The sequence below is a fragment of the Barbus barbus genome (genome assembly GCF_936440315.1).
Source record: "Barbus barbus genome assembly, chromosome: 7".
In the NCBI taxonomy this organism is placed as follows: domain Eukaryota; kingdom Metazoa; phylum Chordata; class Actinopteri; order Cypriniformes; family Cyprinidae; genus Barbus; species Barbus barbus.
The window spans coordinates 14,991,620-15,008,843 of record NC_136735.1 but is presented as its reverse complement, the minus strand read 5'-3'; the positions used below and the strand labels follow the sequence as shown (position 1 = coordinate 15,008,843).

At 40.0% G+C, this 17,224-nt stretch overlaps 1 protein-coding gene across 2 annotated transcripts in view; it reads right to left on the bottom strand.

Moving 5' to 3' along the window:
- The window catches only part of LOC306873166 (glycine receptor subunit alpha-3-like), a gene marked incomplete at its 3' end in the record, with an annotated part of 92,156 nt that overhangs the window by 41,575 nt on the left and 33,357 nt on the right, over positions 1–17,224 (bottom strand). For both annotated transcript variants that reach the window (XM_079422253.1, XM_079422254.1), the window contains exons 2-5: positions 12,505–12,629; positions 11,380–11,447; positions 4,605–4,828; positions 3,750–3,832 (exon numbers count right to left, since the gene is read on the bottom strand). In XM_079422253.1, the coding sequence (XP_079278379.1) occupies positions 3,750–3,832; positions 4,605–4,828; positions 11,380–11,447; positions 12,505–12,629 (500 nt within the window). The remainder of the gene's footprint in view (positions 1–3,749; positions 3,833–4,604; positions 4,829–11,379; positions 11,448–12,504; positions 12,630–17,224) is intronic.

Genomic DNA, 17,224 nt, shown 5'->3' with positions numbered 1-17,224 from the left:
TATTTTGTATAAGTGGTTGCAAATGAGTTTTTTTCTGCATTCTGTTCTTGGAAAAGATGTGTTAAAATTGTTAAATAATAAAAACATTTGTTACAGCCCGCAGAGGTTATACTTACACAGTAACTACACGTAAAAAGAGAGTAACAAGGCATCATTTTAAATTACAGCCTGCGGATGTTACACTTACACAGTAACTACACGTAACAAGAGGGTAACAAGGCATCACTTTAGATTACAGCCCGCGGATGTTACACTTACACAGTAACTACACGTAAAAAGAGAGTAACAAGGCATCATTTTAAATTACAGCCTGCGGATGTTACACTTACACAGTAACTACACGTAACAAGAGGGTAACAAGGCTTCACTTTAGATTACAACCCGCGGATGTTACACTTACACAGTAACTACACGTAACAAGGGTGTATGTTTGCACAGTAGTTAAGAAAAAGGTTGTAGTACATTTTATTCTACTTGCCTCCACCCACATATGGAAGCCCAAAGTGCACCAACAGCACTACAGCTATCAAAAAACATCAATTATACGTGTTGTGTATTATGCTGTTATTTATCCTGGGAGGAGCTGGAAACTGGTAATCTACTTTTCCACTGTATTGCACCTCGACAGTTCAATGCTGGTGACCTGACTCGCTGCTGAGATGACCATAAGCAATACTCTTTCATAGGTAAATTTTCATGGGAATTTCTAAACCAAATCATAGCAGAAGCCCACCACATAATCACCCCATACTTTCAGCTGAGTTGTTCAGTAATCTCCATGACCCCACATAAATAACACTAGTAAATAATATAGCTTATATTCTATAGTAAACTGTGGTAAAATTTATAAAGACTATGGTGGGTTTTAATTCCACTATAATTACTAAATTATACTATAGTATACTACAGTTTACTATTTGTATTAATGTCATGTAAGATATATATGTTGTAATAATCATTGTTGGGAGTAACGCTTTACAAAAGTAATGCATTACAGTAACATATTACTTTTTGATGTAATTCAGTAGTGTAAGGCATTACTAATCAATTTTCAGTAATATTTTACTTGGTACATGTTACAACACACTTTTTGCTCCCTTTGTTTGCTTTTTTTTTTTTTTTTTTTTAAAGTCGGGCTCGAACTTTTTTATGTCCCTAGGGCCAGGCTTCGGGCCATAGTTCAGACGCGGGCCGGTCCTCGAGCCTGTTTTAGGCTTCTCCTTATCTTTATGTTTTAGACATCCATCAATTATTGATGAAAAAAAATTGCCTCGCTGGTGGAAACAACATAAGTCCGTGCTGCCGCATCTGTCAAGAGCGGCTCAATGGTGTTTAGTGTCCCGCAGCAGCAACCAGCCATCAGTACAGCTGAAGAGTTCTGCTTCAAAAACACGCAATAAAGCAAAAGTAATTACCATCAATGTGTCCGGGGGAAATAGTAAGGATTCGCCATCTCCTCGTTAGACACGCCTTTAGAGGGAAGTGCATCTTTACGGAAAACGATTGTATTAAATAGTTTTGTTTTCGTTTTTATTAAGTAGTAATTTAAAGCTTTCTATAGATATATTTATCGTGTCTGTGAGGCATGTATTCGCTAACTTTAGGTTAATTTTTGTGAAGCTCTCCTGTTCAAGATAAAAGCACGACGTAAGTTGTTTCCATTGAAAACAAAAATTGTAATTGATTGCGCCTGTGCCTCCATGTCCTGCGCTTTAGCTTCCACTCTCCGCACAAACAACTGATGACGCGCACATTTATCTAGGTTTAACGTTTAAACATTGTTATATGCTTGAACTGTTTTAGTATATCTATAGATATCTATAGAAGTCGTGATGATTTGAGAAGGCTAATAAGCTATGATCAGCCTACCGCTGGCCGCTTGGTCATTACTTTAAGAAAGAAAAAACTTAATGAACAAAAAGTTCCAAAACGTTTTTTCTAAATGAACTTAATAAAAAGCCAGAACGAAATATAAACACTTTGCCATTAGGGCAGGGCTCTAGTACATTTAGTCATTTTAGAATGTTAAGTTCTACTTCTGTAGATATTTTGGTGAAAGTAACTCAAAAGTAATACAGGAGTCATGTAACGCATTACAATTCTGAGACAATAATATTGTAAGGTAAGGAATTACTTTTAAATAACAGTAACAAGTAATATATGATGTATTACAGTTTGGAAGTAACTTGCACAACACTGGTAATAATACAATAAGTAGGCTACCAGTACGTAGTGTAAAAATATGTTGCATCATATATTTTGTGTTATTACAATAAGGCAAATTGTTCTAAATCCTAATATTGTTGCCTAACACAGTAGGATATAAATACCACGTAATCCTAGAATAGTAACACCTTATGAAATACTAACAGTGTAAATACTTTTAATTTTCAAAGTCAATACCCCCTTATTCTCCAATTGTTTCTGTTTACCTACATGTATGTTCAGCTTTAAGTTATGCTGATATGGAAAATCGCGGTCTCTACATACAAGTAATTTCAGAATAAGTACCCTTTAGTTATAAAATACTTACAGTATAAATGCTTTATAATTCCGCAGGTTATTACCCCCTTATTCCCCAAACGTTGCATATTGTTCCCTTATACCTATGAGTAGGTACTGTGGAGGTACTCTATAGTTACAAATAGGTACCCTGTAAATTCTGTTTAATTACACGGTACATTGCAGGCTGTACTCTAAAGCGTTACCATGAATTCAGCTTCAGATTGGAAGTTAGATTCTAAAGCACGGATGTTGATTTTTTTTTTTAAATATACATATATGTAAAAAGAAACGAGCTTATTGTTTTTTACCCCCTCCATTGTTGACTTACAAATATAAAGTAAACTGTGACCATACAACCATAAAACATGTTAACTGCAGTACATAATAAAAAGGCACACATCTTCAACATGAAGACAAAACATATCACAAAGCATTAAGCAGTTCACCGGAACATGTATGGTGCGATGTTGAAATGGCGGATACAATTATTTATGTTTCTTCATATAGCTCTGGTGCCACTTGCTTCTCTTGGTGGTAGCAATTTACCAGAGGGAAGGTGAGTATGCTCATTATTCTATTCTATTCTATTCTATTCTATTCTATTCTATTCTATTCTATTCTATTCTGTCTACTCTGTTCTACTGAATGAGCTAGCTATTTCCAAGACAATCTCCTAAATTTAACATTGTTGTCTATCATCAAGAGCCTCTCAGTGAGCAACTCTAGTAACAACATGAACAAGGCCACTCTAAAATATGTAGTTACGAAGACAGATTGCCCATGACATGGGGCCTTTCTTTAAAAGCCTCAACCCCAGCTTAAAGCAATAGTCATGGGGGAGATTGAGTGAGCTGTGCCATGTTTTCAAGTCAACAGAAAGCTCTTATTACTACACTTTGACCACTAGCTTCACTAACCTTTAACCAGGCACTCGGCACTTAGTCTGTAGAGAGAACTTTGTGCCTATGTGTCCTTAAGTTATTGTCTAGGATGGTATATACGTTCTCCATGATGATTTTAAGGATGTCTTTAGGGCCCTGCCCATCCATAATGACATAATTTGGTATGACCCTGCCAGGTGAATGTCAGTTTACATCAAATCCACTATTTACCTCATCCTGGCTACCGGCAGAAGTTACATTATAAAATGAGAAATGGTGTCTGCTTTCCACAAATCTGATTTGAGGGGTGGGGGAGTTACATAACAAGCTCTTGATGAGAGGAGGTCATACGAGATTACTCACAACTCTCCAGCTGCATTATGCACGTCTGCACATCCATGGGGAAATTCTTCAGATCCATCGGACACGAGAGCGTCAGAGTCAGTCTAAAAATTGAATGGAAAAAGGCATCGATTTTAAAAATTACACAAACACCTCTTGTTTCTAATATGTGCTTTTCCAAGTGTAAAACATGGTAAGGAAATGTATATGTGCAAAAAAAATGTAAATGGAATTCCATCTACATTCTCTGAATGAGTAATGTGTAAATCCACAACTCAGACAAAGAAGGGAATCAAAGTGGAGGGCTTTGAGCATCTGAAGCTGCTTGAGTGGTAGGATTTCTGAACGGGGCTGCTACAGCATAAGAGAGACAAGCCTGACAGCCGCAGATTGGCCATGTTTTAATTACACTCTTTCTCCCTCAGGGCACCACGTGGATTTCAGTTAGAGTGAATCCTCTGTCGTCTCACATCTGCACAGCTTTCCGTCATATCTCCTCAAAAGCATGACATGATTTACCCCACACTATTAACTCCAGCACTTCCCTTCTACCCTATGCTGCCACAGTGATATTGTCTTCCTATGGCTTCACTGCAGTGATTGATGTTGAATGGCACTGTGTTTATCCTGGCATTTGTTTAGGTTTTAGTTACATTTTAAAGTTTGAAAGTATGAATCTAATGACTCAAGTCTGCATCAGCTGAGGCATTTATTACTAGGATGGTGGATTGTTATTGACATTTTCAGGAGCTAGTAAAGCGCTTTTTTCATTGGCCGTAACCCTATACCTACTCAAATGTATGTTTCAAATGTCAGTCAGTGTTAACTCTCAGCTGCTGCTTACTGTAACTATTTTGACTGGTGCTGAATTCTCACCTGATTGAATAGAGGACATTTCCATTCTTGAATATTCTCAAGAGCTTGTTGTCAGTGGTGACCTCGTGGAAGTGTGCTCCCTTCTCGTTGGCGAAGAATAGATCAGGCTTCCAAATGGAGTCTAACATTGAGGGATCCAGGTCCAGGGAGTCATCTGGGTACTCGCTATAAGCTAACCGAGGGTCGTTCCACTTCTGCCGGAGAAATATGTTCACTCTGTAATCCTAAGAATAAATGCTTAACATCAGTCAAAGCAAATAGCACAGGAGATGTACAACAGGCCTCTTTGTCAGTTTTAAATCAGACATAATGGGTATTTTCATGTTCACACATGCACAGCCGCTGCAAGTGAAATAGAAGTGAGCATCATTGCTTAAATTTATGGTAGAGTAAAATGCAGTCTGAGATTTTCACATATTTAAAGCACTGCTGTTTACATTTGTAGTGTTTCACAGCTGTAAATTCATTAAATCAGTGGTTATCAACTAGTGTGTTGCTACTTAATGTTTGTTCTGATAGGGTTGCAATCGAGAGAGAAAAACTGCTAAATGCTAATAAATAGATTATTAACAAGGTAGGATAAAATGTTTCCCGTATTATTATTTATTTATTTTTTGTCAATTTATTTATTTATTTGCTGACATTAAATTCACTTGATAAAAGCTGGTCAAATTAGGCATATGGTAACATGGGCAGGTTGCATGATATACCCTCTTGCATTAGACCCAGATTTCATTAAATGTGGGTGACAAGTTTGAGAAGCATTACTTTAAATAAATAATGAATGGAGATTTTGGACTTATACTGTATTAAGGTGTGTAATATTATCAGTGTGAGGTTGTGACGGGCCATGGAGTTTAGCCAACTGTTACCTTGACAACAGTTATATAAGGTCAAATTGAAATGCTTTTTGTTAAGCAAAGTTTTTGCCTCCAAAAGGAATCCAATCATTGGGCATGTAGAGACACAATCATCAATGAGATCTGTTCTTGGCTGCTGTACACTCCAACACACACACACACACACACACACACACTCACATACATACACACACACACACACACACACACACACACACACACACACACACACACACACACACACACATATATATATATATATATATATATATTATATTTAAGGAACTTAAATTATATTTAAGTTCTTTGTTGAATATCAGTGTTATTTTAGTGTCATTGATATAGTATTATAGTTTTGTTAATATTAGATTTTTTATATTTTAAATTTAAAGTTTTAGTCATTTTGTTGTGCATTTTTGTAATTTGTATTTATTTATTTTTTTATTTTATTACTTCAATTTAAGCTAAACGAATGTGAGAAATGCTGCCCTGGTAACTAGACTAAATAATAAGTGTAATTTTTTACATTTTAATTTTTCAGTTTTTTTAGTTAGTTTTAGTTAACGAAAATAACGATGTTGAATATATAAAACCTTGCTAGAATATATTTTATGTGTGTGACTGAGAAGGTCAATCTTGTATAGAGACATTACAGACATGCTCTTACACATGCTCTTACATTTGCCTTGAGACACATTCATAAACAACAAACCTCTTAAATGTGGTTCTTAAATTTACAGCTCACAGTCCATATTAAATTAAAGTTCTGTGAATAAAATGTGACACAGTTTTATATGTACCATAATTTTTGGGATATTTGCCTAGAGGCCTGGCAGAATTGCATGAGTAATAAAGACAGAACCTCAGTGAATCTCAACAATAATCTTGGAGACAGATTTACGATAATCTGAAACTAATAAAAGCTGAAATAAATGTTAAAAATACATCCGAGGAGAGATTGAAACTTTTGCTTTTTTGACAACAATAGTTATTTTGTTCAGAATTTTAGCAGCCACTAATAATGAATGGAAAGTGACAGCGTGTGGGTGATATAATTTGTTTGGCAGCAAGGCGGATGGAGAACCGGGCGGTTTTCATATCTTATCTGTGTCTTTCTAAAGCACTCGAAGAACTTCATTAGAAGGTCTGTGTGTCAGAGTGCATGAGTGGTGGGATAGTGATATGGAGTTTCCCATAGGAAATTAGCGTAACACGGTTAGTGACTAGGCAAACCTCAACTGCCAGTTCCCCATTTGTCAACAGCCAAACAACATCTCAAGGCTGAGGATGTAGTATTTAGCAGAAACAACAAAGTCGTCAAAGCATTAGTTTTCTGCTCCACTTCCTAAAACATCTAACTGTGGTGGTTTGTTGACAAGAATTTAGCTGACACTCACAGATTACAGATCACCGAATTGGCCTACATCTCAGCTGATGAAGCATGGCTTACTTTCATTATAGATGTCACACCACTTCTTTGTCAATCTCTTGGTTGCTTTGTCATCAATTTAGCGGCTAATTCTGTCCTCTGCACATTTCTTCGCGGTCAGTGCAGGAAAGCTTGACAGAACCTGTGCATCACATCTGCGATTACTCAACCAACTGCAGACCTTCAGTAGCTCCATGGCAATCTCCACACATCTGCTGTGTGATTGCCTACTCAAGCGGGACTCACTGGCATTGAGGGGGAATCTGTGCCTGTGCCAACAAGCCAGCGATTAATCACATCTCCATATGTCTACGGCTTCTGTAACAGTCAGATAGCCCTGTCAATACATTCACATCTTTGGTAGTGACTATTGAAACACTGAACCTGCATGTTGTCAGCATAACCGTTGCCAACTCAGCCTGCATGTTGTCAGCATATGCCAAAATGAGCAATCGTGAAAAAAATTGTGCCACATACAAGTAAAAATCAAGTTTCGCAATAGTCCAGACATGCAAAACCACTCTTCAATGTGGAGACGGAATTAAAAACCTATTTTGGTTGAGTGTTGATTAAATGGCAAATTACACCATTGTAAATCCACTTTATGAAGCCGCAGACAATCTTGAGATTATTGTTCTTATCAGTTGGTGTACGGAACTGATCTTAATATGTCAGGATTTCCAGCACATGGTCAGGCAGATGTCAGGATTCAAAGACCAAAGAATAATCATACTGTATGTAGTTCAACAACCTTCAACGCCTTAAAAAGATGTTTTGAAACTGCAGCTACTTGAGGTTAGACCTTCACAACCTTATAATCAGACAACAGAGGAATAGTGGACTGAATGACGATAATACATGAGAAAATTACTCCTTTTCAAACAATCCCAGGTTTGAAATGTTTGGTAATTCAGTCACACGTTTTCCTCAGGTGTTTAGATGTTCCTGTCTTTTGATTTCCTTTCTTTTTAGAGAACAGTTTACAGAAAGTGGCATAAGAATGTCAGCTGTCTGGAAACTGAGGATTGTCCAGAATGATGTTCTCTAAATGCAGTGACCTTTGTTCCTGGATGTTAGGATTATCCCATGACCCTATAATGCTGAGGGAAGGTGATCTCCAAGGGCCAGATGGTAAGGGCAGAGAATCTAGGAAGGGTTACTATAATCCATATGTGACATGGGTGAGCATAGAGAGAATTCCTTTACATGACATTTTACCCTCTTCTTCACCCTATAGCCTGGACAACAAATCTGAGGGATATTGTATATTACTGCACATTGAAACTCTCCTTGATGTTTTGTGTTCAAATATGTACTGTTTACCAGTAAGTTGAAAACATATCCAGATGTTCATAAAATTCTTTAAAATATACTTTCTTGATAGACTTTAACAATGTGTTTTTAAGATGACCTGATGTTAACACCAGTGGGATTAATGTGAAACATTAACTGATTTGACCAGTAACTTTGAATGTAAGATTAAAAGAAGAATCTTTAGAAAACTATTTTAAATCTTCATGCAATTTTTTATTGCATATGTTGGTTTCATACACTTTACAAAAATTGACAAATATCAATTTGTATAGCCATCAATTAAAAAATAAAATATTTTCTTATACATACACAGTGTAGAGATCCTTATAATTGTCCTTATTATTTTCATATTAAAGTAATAGACTAAGTATTTTATTATTATTATTATTATTATCAAATAATTAGGTAACACTTTAGTTTAGGGACCAGTTCTCCCTATAGTTGCTTATTAGCATGCACATTACTAGCAATTCTATATCCCTTAATCCTACCCAGTGCCTAAATTTAACAATACCTTGCTAACTATTAATATGCAGTAATTAGGAGTTTATTCAGGCAAAAGTCAGTGACTTCTATATTTAAAATCTATATTGTTATTCCATTTTAAATTTGAAAACCTTAATTAAACAATCATCTGATATTTTTACTTACTGACCTTGTCATACACAGTTATGAGAGTCAGGGTAATTTCTGTCACATCACTCCTTGTTTTATAGCTTTCTTGTCACTTGACAACAAAGTGGCTTCCTGCATGTTGGTGAAAAAACATTCCACTGACATACAAAAGTTTTCATCCCAGAAACATATCATTCACAAAAGAGGTGCATTCAAGTCAGAGTTGCTTTTTAAATGTATTTGAGTAGCCCAATGATTCCAGAACCAAAAAGATAGTGTCACGCCAATGAGGCTTATTACATGGAGAAATAATTTCACAAAGCCCAGCCGTACCCTGGATCACCAAGAACATTTGTTGATTTGAGTAAATGACAAGAGACTTGTACACTGCTTGAAGGAAGGAATGTTTATGAAGAGAAGCCCACTCAGAGTGAGGAAAAATCTTTGGCAAAAATACAGTCTCTTCAGACATAATTGCTTCAGAATGAGTGTGCCATCTCACAGCGCATAACTTATTCAGAGCAAGCTGAGGGATGAAGGCGACAAGGCACTCTCAGTGTGTGTGTGTGTGTGTGTGTGTGTGTGCGTGTGTGTGTGCGTGTGTGTGTCTGTGTGATGAGCATTTGCGTTCACAGACAGCGATGTTGGGACACTTGTGTAGATAAGCTTAGAGCACATCTCCTACTTCCTGTGTGTAGGTCTGGGTTGTAATGTGGTGTAATCCCAAATGTGTGTTTGTTTGGCTGTCTGCAGAGTAAGATGTGATCAAATATCAAAAATAAATAAATAAATAATACACAACATGCACAGTGTTCCATTGCTAAGCACACCTGGAGACTGTTTCAGTTCAGCTGTGGTGGCATATAATGGACAAACAAGATCCCTGTAGGGATGAACTGCACAAGTAAGAACAATAACTGCTTTCTGCCTCTCACTTGCTGATTGCCTGGAGGTTTCAAGATATGGCTACCTGAATACAAGCAACACAGACCCCAGTATATCCGAGGCTGGGATTCTTTCTTCTTCATGAACTCTTATCTGAACCATTCTCCCTTTACTTTTCCTGATGTAATTCATCCCAAGGGTTGTTGTTAAACCACACTGTTAGATTTTTTTGCTCGTCTCGATTTCTATTTGTCTTGAAATTCTTGAAAATAAAAATCTAATAAATAAATATAAATTTAATATATCATAAAAACTGCTATATATACAAACTGCTTAATAATATTTAAACCTTTGTCTGCCAAAAGCCAGGTTAGTTCAGGTTGTAAATTGCCATAATTGTTGTAATAATGATATTTACCTTGAAAAATATATTAGAAAATGTTTTTTGCAAATAAAATGTGTAAACTCACGTAATTAAATTTAGCTTGTGGGTTTTAAACAAACATTTTTAAGGATTTATTTATTCACTTACTGTGATTTTTCATGTCATGCGTTTATATATATATATATATAAAATATATATCAGAAACTTTAGAAATAAAAATCTACTGTGACTTTAGCCCTCTGATTTGAACACTGTTTAAATGGGTTGGTCCATTTTAAGATAAGATACGTATTACATGTGGAATTCTTTCAAAAGAGTTCTTTAAGATGATGATGTTGATCATAGTGTTATATTCAGATCTTCTGCCATTGCATAAAAGGTTGCAGCTTTGTAGCAAATCACAGCAATGTCTTTCCTGTAGCTCAAATAGTAGAGCATGGTGCTAGCAACGCCAAGGTCATGGGTTCGATTCCCAGAGAAAGCAAGAGCTGATAAAATGTAAAAACTGTAACTTGAATGTAATGTAAGTCGTTTTTTTAATTTACTGATGCATAAACGGCAATAAATAAATGTCTGACTGTACATGACTCCTTACATTCACTGATCACAGATTAGGCTTTAGAATTAACACCCTTACATGTTGTTGCATTTTTGCTGGGTCCATATCTTTCTGTAAAGGTCTGTTTGCAAAATCTGCTTTTAATGGTGACTAGTTTAGCAAAGAATCCACAGCGTAACTGTATAACTGGATCTAGGTCTGACTTCAGAGAAGGATGCTACTGTTTATTTTTTAATGATGTAACAGGAAGATTCAGAGTGAAATTAATTAAGATAGCTTACTGCAACTGCTGATACTGAAAGCTCAAGTTAATTGCAGACTTTAAGGCTGAAATTAAAGGGGTCCAAAGGGTCTAAAGCCCTCCCAACTTTGTCTCAAAAGATGACTTCCTACTGTAGAAGCCTGGTGACAGAAGCAAGTTTGCACCCCTTATGACTTCAGCTGGTGGACTTCCTAACAGTGTCCTACAGTCTTTCTCACAATCTGGATTTAGATGTAATATGACACGCACGCAAGAAGAAACGCTCCCTCCATACAAAACACACAAATTTGAGTTGTAATTAAGTCTGAACTGTTCATTTTAATGACAGACTAATAGTGCATTAATTACACCCTGTGGTCATCATCACAGTGCTAATATAACAGCAAATATTTACATTGGGTAAACACTGCCACGGGGCATTTGTGCACGAAAACGCATGCATCATTGCTGGATTAAGAATACATACCATAGTTGTCTCTGCAATGGAGCCAAAACTGTTAATGAATATGTTGCATGTTACATTCACAGGTGGACCTGTGGAGAGAAGAGTGAAATCAGTCAGAATACAGTACAGTCTCTACAAAGATACTTTCTACTATCATTATGTGAGTACACATGAGCTATTAATACTTGTTTGCTTTAAAATAACCTAACTTTTTTAAAATTAAGATATCAATGAAATGTTTGTTTTGTTGAGATTATAACAAAATTAATTAAAGACTAAATGAGACATAGTGTAGCTAAATTCAATTTGAAATGTAATATGCAAAATGGCAATGTATTTCTGAATTTAAATTGACATTTTCCCATACATATGTGCAACAATTAGTGCAAAATAATGTCAATTTAAATACAGAAATACATTGCCATTTTGCATATTACATTTGAAATTGAATTTTGCTACACATATGCTTCCATACATGGCCTCCTAATGGTTCATTAATGGAAGAGGAAAAGTTACGAAAATTGGGTGATTTGATCTGCTTCACTCTGCTTCTTTTTTTCTCTTTTTACTTACAATATTGATGTGTACAATGAACTTAGTACATACATGTATTGCTTTATTATACATCGGTTTGTAACACCCCTTTTCCATATATATATATATATATATATATATTTTTTTTTTTTGGAGATTTTTGAACTCCCTTTACTTGACATTTATGAATTAGTGGCTTCTGTATATGAGCTTCTGAGGGGAAGTCCTTTGCCAGCTTAATAATTTAAGAAAGCTCAGGCTGATTTATAGTTTGAGATGGTTTGGGTTCATGGCCATTCTGTAACAGCATAATGAATGAATGTTTTCAGGGTCATTGCAGAAACATCTAGAGGCAGCTGGAACCATGAGATGTGCAGCATTATTACATAATCATTTCAGAGGATGAAACAGAATATAGTGTCACATCTGCATTAGCTTTGTACCGTATAAAATATGAATCTTGTAGACACCAATGGTCACTGTAACTAAAGGTTTTAAAGACATCAAATCAAAAACAAGAAGTGGTGGTAAATAACCATTACAGACAGCACAATGTATTCCTTCAAGGAGAAACAGAGAAAAAGGTAAGGAGAAAGGGCTTGTTTGTACTACCTTTAAAGTTGGGCCTAATTCTGGCATCGTAACCTGAGGTTCTTCCCATGAGCTTGTCAAGGAAGTCAGAGGGTGACGATGCTTTTTCTCCTTGAGAGTTTTCTGTTTTTTTTGATGCTACCAAACTGAGGAATAAAAAGAGAGACAAAAATGGGGGCAGATTTTAGCAAATCAGCCAAGACAGTCACCAACGCTACAAATGTAAGCACCAATACTAATGCCATCTGACATCAAATATTCAGGTTTTCCATTTGGGGCATTAGACAAGGCTGTATAATAAGCAGCTTTTGTTCACTCCAACATATTAAGGAAGAGAATACAGATATATTTAGGTCTGTACATTTAGATTTGAAACAGATGCCCATGCATGAGATTTACTGAATTGCCTTAATGCAACCAGTATAATACTCAGGAGAAGAGACATGGATATTATAAGAGTAGTATTTCATCACAATATCATTTCATTTTGAAATGTTGGACGTTATATACTTCTCTGTGCTGACCTACTGCATTTAATGGTCATACATGACTAATATGCAACATAAACATTTGGTGTGCAAGTAATGCTGTTGAACTCCCCAGAGAAAAATTAATTTTGTGATACACAAAGGAAATCTGTGCTGCCATATTTCCCTTTAGTAATGACTGAAAGACAACAATTTTGTCAGGCATTATTTCTCTTGATAAGGAGTAAAAAGGAAGTTCTGTTGGTAGCAACAGATAAGGGGTAATTTATGTCTTGATTATTAGCCCAGCGTTGAGAGGTGCTATTCTTTGTGCTTGGCGATCACGTGTATATGTTGGATTTTTGCAGTTGCACCCCTGTGTTACTCAGAGAGAAGTTCACATAAGGCTTGCTGTGATAGTGCATGGTTAGGTCTAAGGAAACTACATACAAATGTTTGCAAGTGAATCTCATTTTAAGGAGGATGTGGGAAGGACACTTCATTGATCTGTTTGGTTTAATGAAAACAGGCATATTTTCAGGAATTTGTGGACATGACATTTCATTGATTTTTTTTTTTTTTGCCTTAATTAATCAAGTGTGAGATACTCACATAGGAGGGGGAGAAAGCTGTGGACAAATATGCATGAGGAACATCCAAGTTCCCTATCGATACTCCACTCGTACTGCGTCTTGCTAAAGACGCTATGGGAAAAAGCCTTTTTTCTCCTTTACTGAAGCCTTATTCAATCACGCAGTGAAACTGCACGATCATTGGTTCGTGCAGTGTGTTAAAAACGAACCAATGTGTCGGCAGCGGAGCTGCATGAGCCTATGGCGACGGAGCCCGCCAGATCCCGCCAGAATGGGCGGGGTTATCTGGCTATATAATCGGCCGTCTGGCCATAGGATCCTCAGATTTCTTCTCCTTCAGCGACGACATCTCGCCTTCGCTGATCCCAAGAAGCCGCCTCGCCGTTGACACGCCTCGCAGCTGAGCCAGAGACCTCCTGCCAGCTGAGACGCCGCTTTCACCGCGCTCCAGCCCCGCAGAAGCCCCGGTCTGTTCGCTGCCGCCATCCGGTGAGTGCTATAAAAATGCATATTTATCGGCGTTGTTGCAAATGCCGCAACAGCGAGTGTGGCTCGTGCAGGGGATCCGGCACGATGCAAAGAGCAGTGAGCGCGTGCCGCCTGTCTGGGTCTCGCCCACGCACTGACTGCGCGCTTACTGAGACAGCTCGTTCGAGTATGAGTCTCGCTCTTCCCGCTCGCTGTCCGTCTCTGTGGAGGCAGCTCCGCTCTCCCGTTTCCTCTCTCTCAGCAAAGCTCGGAGAATGAAACATCAGAGCCACGGAGCTTCCTGCAGCGCTCGGATCCGCCGGTGTTCACACGTGAGAATCAGAGCTCCTCCTTCATTGGGCGGCTCTATTCTCTTTGGCGGACCGGAGTGGAAAGTTATGTGTGTGCGTCACTGAGACTGCGCTCACACAGGCAGCCTGCTTTCACCGAAAGCCGGGCTTTACTCTGATTTGCTCGCGGTCCTCTATGTAGCAGGCCCCGCCTCCCCCCTTCTCTTCTCCCAGTCAACTCGGAGACAGGAACAGCGAGTGAGGCTGAGCAATCAGGTTGAGTGATTTTTCGCGCCGGCTTAGCCCCGTGTGTTTCACTCTGCATACAGCGCTTTGATCTGCCAGCGCGTGTGGATTAGCGCGCCTCATTACATTGAGTGGCTCAATCCTTCTGCGCGCATTGTAAAATGCTGCGCTGGGCGGCCACCCACTCACGTTTATTTTCTCCCAGTCACCTCGGAGAAAAAGACGGTAAAATCGCATGGCTGGGCGTTCAGGCTTGAGTGATTTTTCGCGCCGGCATAGCCCCGTGTGTTTCACTCTGCATACAGCGCTTTGATCTGCCAGCGCGTGTGGATTAGCGCGCCTCATTACATTGAGTGGCTCAATCCTTCTGTGCACATTGTAACATGCTGCACTGGGCGGCCCCGACTCTCGCGTTTCTCTTCTCCCAGTCAGCTCGGAGAAGGAGACGGATAAAAAAAAAAAAAAAAAAAAAAGGCTTGAGTGATTTTTCGCGCCGGCATAGCCCCGCGTTTTTCACTCTGCATACAGTCTTTGATCTGCCAGTGTGTTTACACTAAGTATTAGCGCCTCTTGCAGCTCTTTGATCTGCCAGCGCTACTTTCATTATGAAAGCTTCAGTCTGTCCCTGCCGCGCTCACGGTCCCTTTCTTCAATGAAGGTGGCCACGCCTCCCCTGCTCTAGTGTTTCTACTCTCCCAGTTATCTCGGGGAAGAAACTGCAAGCTCCAGGGTTCGCGCGATCAAGCTTGAGTGAATTTACGCCAGGGCAGCCCCGCGTTTCACTCTTTGATCTTGGCTCGCCTGCTTCAGTGAAGATGGCCCCTCCCCTCGTCCGCTACGAGCGGATCTGAGAGGATGCGCGCGGCACTTTTGATCTGCTGGTGTGTTTACACAATGGTAATTAATACCCCTCTTCTAAGAGTGGTTGATCCTTTTAGGCAGATCGAAAGCAAGTTGTCACTATGATTATAACTGACAGCTTCAGACTCCTGACGCTTCTGGGCTGTGCCCACGGCCCAAATGGCCTCTGTCATGCCTCCAAACACCCCGTTTAGCTCCGGGTGCCGATGGCAATGAGTTTGTGGTAAATACTGTTGTGAACACTGGGCCCTTTCAAAAAGCGCCCACACAACTGATCGCTGTTATAGCAAGGAAATAAAACACAAACATTTTCAAAAGGGAGTACATTCCTCTCCCTCTTATCACGAGCTTCAGGTCCCCGCTTGGCGGCCTGCCACTCGAGTTTATCCTGCCCCTTGCCACGCGGGCCAAGGCCTGGAGGGCCATCCCCGGAGTGTCAGAATGGGTTATACGGATAATAGAACGAGGTTACTCACTCCAATTCGCTCGCAGACCCCCGCGCTTCAGCGGCGTGGTCTCCTCTTCTGTAGACGGCTAGAACGCTCACGTTCTACGTTCAGAAATGATGATGCTGTTGAAAAAAGGAGCCATAGAAATGGTTCCTCCAGCTCAGAGCGAATCAGGCTTTACAGCCATTACTTCCTCGTTCCCAAGAAGGATGGCGGCCTCCGGCCCATCCTCGATCTCAGACGCCTGAATCGCGCCCTCGTGAGGAGGTCGTTCAGGATGATCACACTGAAGCAGATCCTCTCGCAAATTCGCTCAGAGGACTGGTTCTGTTCCCTGGACCTGAAAGACGCATACTTTCACGTCCAGATAGCCCCCCCATCACAGACGATTCTTGAGATTCGCCTTTGAGGGAGTGGCTTATCAGTACACGGTCCTTTCCTTTGGACTGTCCCTGGCCCCACGCACTTTTACGAAGTGCATGGGCGCGGCTCTTTCCCCTCTCAGGCAGATGGGAATCCGCATTCTCAATTACCTCGACGACTGGCTCATTCTGGCCCAGTCAGAGGTACAACTACTCTCACACAGAGCCCTCCTCCTCAGCCACCTAGAATGCCTGGGGCTCAGGGTCAATTTTGCCAAGAGCGCGCTGTTTCCCAGCCGACGGATGTCGTTTCTGGGAACAGTTTTGGACTCAGCTCAGATGAGAGCTGTGCTAGCGCTGGAACGCGCTCTGGCCATTTAAAAGCTCGCAGCCTCCTTCCAGAGCGGCACCGCTCGCCCCGTCAAAGCGTTTCAGAGGATGCTGGGCCTCATGGCCACAGCATCGCCGGTGCTACAGTTGGGCCTGCTTCGCATGCGGCCCCTTCAGCGCTGGTTGAAACCACGGGTTCCACCCCACGCATGGCGACATGATCGCCTACATATCAGGGTGAGCCAGGCCTGTGTAACAGCCCTGGTCCCCTGGAAGAACCCACGATGGTTCAGAAAGGGTGTGACCATAGGGATGGTCTGAAGCAGGAAAGTTGTCACAACAGACGCCTCCAACATGGGTTGGGGGCGCTGTGCGAAGGCAAACCGACCTTTGGTCGAAGGCGGAGCAGAACCTCCACATCAACTGCTTAGAAATGCTAGCAGTGTGTCGAGCCTGCCAGTTTTTCCTGCCAGAGCTAAAGGGACGACATTTGCTGATCCGCTCAGACAACATGTCAGTGGTGTCCTATGTAAATCACCAGGGAGGTCTCTCCTCGAAGCGCCTCTTCCTTATGGTAGAGCGACTTCTGGAGTGGGCTCAGCTCAACTTGCGCTCGCTGAGAGCAGCAAATTTGCCGGGCAGATTGAACCGAGGAGCGGATATGCTATCACGGAG